This window comes from Austrofundulus limnaeus, unplaced genomic scaffold (assembly GCF_001266775.1).
Source record: "Austrofundulus limnaeus strain Quisiro unplaced genomic scaffold, Austrofundulus_limnaeus-1.0 Scaffold132, whole genome shotgun sequence".
Taxonomy (NCBI): domain Eukaryota; kingdom Metazoa; phylum Chordata; class Actinopteri; order Cyprinodontiformes; family Rivulidae; genus Austrofundulus; species Austrofundulus limnaeus.
Genome location: NW_013952534.1, coordinates 67,690 through 75,192, shown reverse-complemented (window position 1 = coordinate 75,192; position 7,503 = coordinate 67,690). Strand labels below are relative to the sequence as shown.

The window sequence follows — 7,503 nt, the reverse complement described above, 5'->3', positions numbered from 1 at the left end:
TTATTATTATTAGTTCTATATGTTTGTTCTGTTCCCAAAATATTTCAAACCACAAGACGAATTGTAACAAAACTGTTCATCATCACTGGATTTACAACAAGTGAATTATTTTAAGACTCAACCCAGATCTGCCCCCAATACTTGGGGCTGTTTTGGTCTAAAAGCACAAGGATGACACAGTCACCGGAGTCAGTTGCTGTTGACATTTTGAATGAAACATCAGTGTTTTCAGTCCTCTGGGTGGCTGTTCTACCATCTGTAACTGCTGACCCGTGTTGCATCAGTTTTTATTTTATTTTTTCAAGTGCTATTTGTGCTCCTTCCAGCACATCAAAGCTTCTCTGGACCTGATCGAAGGTAGCGTAACGGTCTGCACCACAAAGAAAACCTTTGACCCCTACGCCATCGTCAGAGCAAGAGATCTCATTAAGCTCCTGGCGAGGAGCGTTCCATTCGAGCAGGTAACACTGCTGTTAAAAACACGTTGTGATGCTGAGCGACTGGTTGTTGTTGCTGCTTGTTAACTGTTGCTACACTCGTGTTGTTTCCAGGCTGTCCGCATATTACAGGATGACATGGCCTGTGACATCATCAAAATCGGGACTCTTGTGAGAAACAGAGAGCGGTTTGTGAAGAGGAGGCAGCGGCTTATCGGTCCGAAGGGCTCCACCTTAAAAGTAGGTTCAGTTTGAAGACTGAACCTGTTGTTACAGCAGAAATTATCTACAGTCAATCACAGATCTCTACAAAAAATAACTTTACATATAAAATAACGTATCCTTGTAAAAAAATAAATAAATAAATAGATCAATAGTTAATGAACACCTAAAAGGGCAGGTGAGATTCATGGCCATCTCAGGGGTGTCAAACTCCAGTCCTCGAGGGCCGCTATCCTGCATGTTTTAGAGCAGGGGTGTCAAACTCCAGTCCTCGAGGGCCGCTATCCTGCATGTTTTAGAGGTTTTCCAGCTCCAACACACCTGATTCAGTGATTGAATTAACTCTTCAAATTGGGCAGAAGCCTGTTAATCACCCAGCGATCAAAATCTGGTGTGTTGGAGCAAGAAAACCTCTAAAACATGCAGGATAGCGGCCCTCGAGGACAGGAGTTTGACACCCCTGCGCTAGATGCTGTTTATCAGTCTAAACACTGCCAAGGCTTTGTGCATGTTACGTATTAGGTCATTAGTCCAAATATAGATTTTACCCAAACAATAAGTAAAACAAGTTGATATACTGTAATATTGGCCAGTATTTAAGAAAATGATATTAAAACTGATGTGTTTTCAGTTAGTTATATCTACACTTACCACTCTGCTTTACCATAATTATAGCATTAAAGTCTAGAGCAGAGGTGCCCTAAGTCGGGCCCGCAGGCCTAAATTGGCCCACCAAGCCATTTTAGGTGATTACTTTAATCTTAATATAATTCAAATATTAAGATGAAATACAAGTAACTAGAAGAGATAGTTAGATTAGATTTAAGCACATAGATTTGCACACTTAGCACCACAAATACTCATATTTTATCAATTTATAAAGTATCCCACGAGTGTATATCAGTTTTTCCAATTTCACAGGTTAAAAAAAAAAACTGGGTCACCGCACTGGCTGCTAGCTTAATCATAAAAAATAAAAGGACTTTAAACAAAATATTTGTAGTTCATGTTTTATATTACTGCATTTGGCCTGATATAATAAATGTAAAAATATTTTTTTGTGGATTGCAGATAATAACAGCATCATAAAACAACATTTACTCAGGTCAGGTTACTTTTAGAACATTTTTTTTGTGATTTGTAGGTTTTGTTTACTCTATGAATTATAAAATTAGGCTTGCAACTAACGTTTATTTTAATAATAGATTAATCTGTCGATTAGTTTTTCGATTAATCGGCCAGATCATTAAAAAACTTAATTACATAAATATAAGTAGACATAAATTGAATTTTTTTTTCCTTTGTCCTGAACCTTTTTGCTTCTTATCAAATAACTTTGAGCCTCAGTCAGAAAAAAAGACTGGAGTGTTTCTTATTTCTGGCCTGGGAGGAGGAAACAAGGTGGATTTAGGTGCCCCCCGCATGAGTTTCCTTCTCGTGATGCGGCTCGCATCAAATCAGACCTTCTTTTTTAAAAAAATTAATGTGGCATATACATTTGATCATAACTTCAGATCTACTTGTCCTAACAACACAATTTAAAAACTGGTTTAAAGTTCGAAGTCTCTACTTTTCACTCGGGTCTCAGAAAGGGTGGATCTTTACAGGTAGAGTTTAATTTTCTTCCTAAACTTTATTTAGGTCAGCCAGCATTGACAATGCTCTGCGGGTGACGTAAATGGCTCCGCGGCACGGCGAGGGATGCATAAATCGTGCGACACAACTAATCGATAATGAAATTCGTTGCCAAAGCTTTTAATAATAGATTTTTATCGATTCGTTGTTGCAGCCCTGTGAATGTAACCTGGTGTCAGTGTTTTCAGTTACATAAATGTAATTTAAAAATGAACATCATCAGTTAAATGTTTTGTTTTTCTCTTCAGGCACTAGAGTTGTTGACCAACTGCTATGTGATGGTGCAGGGCAACACGGTGTCGGCGCTGGGGCCCTTCAACGGTCTGAAAGAGGTAAAAAATGTCACCCAGCCCATTCAGTCCATTTGTTGACAAAAGAATTGAAAGCTGATTGGCAGTATGTTTATTGGTGGCTAAAAAGGTAGATTATAATGAAGCAGACTATTTTCAGCAAAATGCAGAGGCATGCTTTGCTCTGCATAAACAAACACGCCCACAAAGTTCTGACCAGTCACACACTGCAAGACGCTTAGGTCTGCAAAATGGATGTTAGCCTTTTGGGTAGAAGCTGCATTGGTACACTTGAAAATTTCTTTAGCTGTTTTTAGTTTATTTTTTATTATTATTTATTTCTGTGATGTGGTGTTTTTTAGTTAACATGATGGCTAAAAGGTGAAAGCCATGTCTGCGAAAAAAGCTTTGGGAATAAAACTAATAAATGTGGAAAATAGAAAGTTTTGATTTGAGATTTGCTGTTTTATTAGTTGTAATATTGCACTGTATTTTTATATTTATTACTAAATTAGTAGAAATGCTGTATACTCACATCATCTGGCTGTGTTGTTCAGGTTCGTAAAGTGGTGATGGACACCATGAAGAATATTCATCCTATTTACAACATTAAGGTATGTTTTACTGCTGGATTAGCCTGGCCCTTGCCTTCCTACGCAGCTCCGCTCAATTCTAGTTTCCCTTCACTGCTCCGTCTGGGACTTCTCCCATTGACAAGGATTTCGCTGGCAGATTTTTAGCCGGGCCAATCAGAGAAGAGAATGTCAATGTTCTGCGCAGTGTCTGCTAGTTATTTTAGCATACGGCAGTGGAGGAAGTGAATGAAGCCAGTCTGTGTTGATAAGGCTTCCAAATTAAAATAAATTTRTCTGACAAAGCAGCAGCTCTCATTAACAGTCGTCTCGTTTGGCTCGGTACTTTTCTCCTCTCAGTAGGGTTGTTTACAGCACACGCTATTTCTGGTTAGCTTCTTAGCTTAGCCTCCGTCACACGACAACACACGCATGCTTCAACAGAGGCCACGCCTCCTGCAAGAAATCGATTCTCTATGCAGCAAGTCCAGACTCTTGTACGAAGCAAAGTGAAGGACAGGGTCTGGTTTAAACCAGGCTACTGCTGGATCAGAAACATTAAAACTAAACAGACTACCAGATACTTTCATGCTCAATGAAGAATTTCTCCATCCTTGTTCTTGATCTCCTGACTGATAAAGAATCTCTCTGGGTTTGTTTGCCAAGGTTGGCTCAACCTGGAGCTGAGGGCATGAAAAGGCATTATATTTCAACTTGTGATTCTAAAAAAAGTGTCATTTTATAATAGAAAATGTGTAAAAGCCCTGAGTTTAGCCTGGCACTAAACTTGAGTCATAAGAACGAGGTGTTCAAAATAATCAAACATCACTGAAGTTTCAGCTTCTCTCCTCTGCCCTGTTCTCCATCTCGCCCACGGCCACATCCGTTAGACACTGATGATCAAACGAGAACTCACCAAAGACCCTGAACTACGGACGCAGAGTTGGGAACGCTTCCTGCCCCAGTTCCGCCACAAGAACTTGTCCAAGCGCAAAGAGCCCAAGAAGAAGAGCACAAAGAAGGAGTACACACCATTCCCTCCTCAACAACCAGACAGCAAGGTCAGGAGATGAAGGACTTCGTTGCCTTAAATAAGCAGGTTTTTTAACCAAATGTGATCTCTAACTGTGCGGCCTTCTGTTCCAGGTTGACAAAGAATTGGCCACTGGAGAGTTCTTCCTGCGGGAAAGTGTGAAGAAGAGGAAGAGGATGGAAGAAATGAAGGTGAACATTTAATGCTTATTTCTTCATGTCTGTCTGTGCTTCTTCTGTCAGCTATATTATTACTTTTAAAAAGACTTTCTAATTTTTAGTTTCTGAAAATAGCAACTAAAATATTAAGAGTGATTCTTCATTCAGTCACTGACTTACCCCTTGTGTAGTGATGGGCCGTTTGACTCTGAAGCTCCGTGTATAAAAAAAAAAACGTTTCAGAAGCTGTGTGTCGGACTTTGATTTGTTTTGTAAAAGTCACGTGATCAGTGATGTCCGATGCTTTGAATTTGCCGAAGATGTCACTGCTCTGGTTCCTGATTCAAAGGTTTTATGAGGAAGTGAATCATTGGCCAGATTCCTGGTGTTTTGGCAGCAAATTTGCACAAAATATAAGAAACCAGTGAAAGACCTAGTGTAAGACATGGAGCCAGACAAACTCGTGTTTAGTTTATAAATACTTTAAAAAAAACATTATACATTCGTAAGATACAACATAACCCTACAGTAAACATAAAGTGTTTGAAAACAGTCAGCTCTCATGCCAAACAGTGTTGTGATTTTTTATTTATTTTCTTATATTCTGCGATTACAAACATCAAGAAGCCCCAGAGGCGTCATGCCATAGAACACTTAGTTTATTCATCAAAATCATTTATTTATCAAACAACCATAAGTTTATTCTTTCACCCAGAAGAAATACCTGCTCAAAGCAGCACAATGACATCTTGATATCAGACTGAAACACTTCTTGTTTCTTGCTGCTCATCAAAAGCTTTGGCCACAAGGTGGAGCCAAAGAGGAATGTAAAAACGCTTTGAGTAGTGAACCCTTGTTGACCATCAGTACACTCATGAGACGGCACTCACAAGTCTTTTAACAAGACAACAGAGGTCGACACACAAACTGCCTGTGTTGTCACTTTGTCTGAGTGCTTAGTTTTATTTTTAAATATTAAAAATAGTAAATGGACTGAACTTATATAGCGCTTTATCAAGCCCCATTACAGTCATTCACCCATTCAGACGCTGATGGTGGTAAGTTCCATTATAGCCACAGCTGCCCGTTGGCGTACTCAGAGCCGTAGCTGCCATGCACCGGCGTCACCGGACCCTCTGACCACCATCAGCAGGCAAATGGAACAATTATTGTTGCTGTTTTTTCAGGTCAAACAAGCAGAAGCACTCACCAAGAAGCAAGAGGAGCGAAACAAAGCGTTCATTCCTCCTAAAGAGAAGCCTCTGATGAAGAACAGCAGTAAAGGTAAAACAAACACAGATCATAGAGCAGATCAGAGTGCGACTGTAACACAGCTAACTTCTGTCCCGCTCCTACCTGTCTCACAGCCCACACAGAAGGAAAGCTGGACATCCAAGCCATCAAGGACAAAGTGAAAAAAGCCAAAACAAAAAAACTCGGAGCTCCACCGGTGAACCCATCTCCAGCCTCCAGCAGCTCCACAGACAAAAAGAAGAAGAAGAAAAAAACAAAAGGCAAAAGCTAACGACGTCAACCAGGACATTTATAACATGAACAGAGACTGTAGCACACATGAGGTCAGGACGTGGGGATCAAAATGAACAGTTCCTTCCCAAAGTCTCAGTAGTGCTTTTATTTTTTTTAGCATATGAAAACCTCTCCTGTTGTTTTCATCTGCTGTCTTTAAGGTTTGGACCGGACAGTACTTATGCTCCAAATTTTTTATTTATTTTTTTTAAGGAAGACGTGTTCATGTTGAGGCTCATTTAAACACATAATATCAGTTTTCATAGATTCTCCTGTAAATATAAGCATAATCAAGCAGGAACATGAGTGTCTAACGTGGTTTTTGCTCAACAATCTTTTAATGAAAGAATTCATGGTGGACTCAGATCATCAGCCCTCCACCACCATGCCTCACAGTTCAGCTGTTTGTCCTGAATCAAACAGTTGTGAAGATCATTCAGATGCAACTTTACAAACCTAAATTGTGTTGCCATGTTGTTTATTAGACAGGGTTTCTCCTGCAATGTGTTCAACCTGTTGAGTTTTCTAATTGTCTTGTCATGACCTTTAACCTTTAACCTGCTAACTGAGGCCTGTAGGGTCTGAGATGTAACTTCAGTTTGTTCCTGTTTCTCTGAGCATTGTATGGTCTGACCTTGGGGTGATTTTCATTTATGAACAGTCTTCCTCACTGTTGAATAATGAACTTCACGAGGTTTCGAAATGACCTTCGACCTTTTTATAAACTCTTAATAGAGACGCTCACTGATGATCAGTTGCGCTTGGCTGCAACTTTATCTTTTAAATACTATAAAAGCAGCAACAATAGACGTTTTTCTACAAAACATTTTTCCATTTTGACTTTTTGTTGAATAAATAATGACATGATGGAGTACTGTGTGTTTTTGTTCACTTGAATCATTTTAGAATCTGAAAAAAAGCTATCAACTGGAATGTCATTTTGAGTTGGTTCAACACAACCAAGCACTTGCGATGTCATTTAAACATTAGGCACTAGATGGCGCCATATTTTTACTAAATGGCTCATAACCCAGGACCACTGTGGACAATCGTTACTTTATATTAATTCTATTGTTAAGAAAAGTGATTGTTGTCTTTATAATACTGATCGGTGCTCCCCACAGCAAAGACAGCTGCTTGACAAATATTTACTTTGTATTTTTCATTTACTCTAACTTCATCTTTCAATGCAGCATGCAGTCACTTGTCAGGGTGGTGTCACCACTTTGGCTCCGCCTTTGATCTATAACATTTTTTAATCAGAGGCGATGGGCAGCTGTCTTTTGCTTTACTTCCACCTTTAATAACTGTTTTTGTTACAACCACAGCTTTACACTGTCACTCTTCCTTGTGCATAAAATGTCAGCCCCTAAATTTGTGTGACTACCTGAAATTCAGTCTTTCCTTGCATCTACACGATATATTTCATTGTGCAAACAAGATAGTCACACATGCAGGACATGCAGTATTTTCATCTATTTGCATATTTCAATAAAAAAGGATAGCAGTTTTATGTGCTCAGTTCCACATTTGTTAGATATTGAAGGAAAGGTGTTTCAAAACATGTGCACACACACGCTTTGATACATGAGGCCCATACTGTATGTACGTATATATATATATATATAC

General features: G+C 39.2%; 1 protein-coding gene across 1 annotated transcript in view; it reads left to right on the top strand.

Moving 5' to 3' along the window:
- krr1 (KRR1 small subunit processome component homolog) overlaps positions 1 to 6,746 on the top strand; it is a 9,057-nt gene extending 2,311 nt beyond the window's left edge. The window contains exons 3-10 of the mRNA XM_014015599.1: positions 327 to 461; positions 552 to 677; positions 2,543 to 2,626; positions 3,142 to 3,198; positions 4,047 to 4,217; positions 4,303 to 4,380; positions 5,535 to 5,631; positions 5,715 to 6,746. Of these exons, the coding sequence (XP_013871053.1) occupies positions 327 to 461; positions 552 to 677; positions 2,543 to 2,626; positions 3,142 to 3,198; positions 4,047 to 4,217; positions 4,303 to 4,380; positions 5,535 to 5,631; positions 5,715 to 5,872 (906 nt within the window). The 3' untranslated portion in view covers positions 5,873 to 6,746. The remainder of the gene's footprint in view (positions 1 to 326; positions 462 to 551; positions 678 to 2,542; positions 2,627 to 3,141; positions 3,199 to 4,046; positions 4,218 to 4,302; positions 4,381 to 5,534; positions 5,632 to 5,714) is intronic.
- Positions 6,747 to 7,503: the final 757 nt, after the last annotated feature.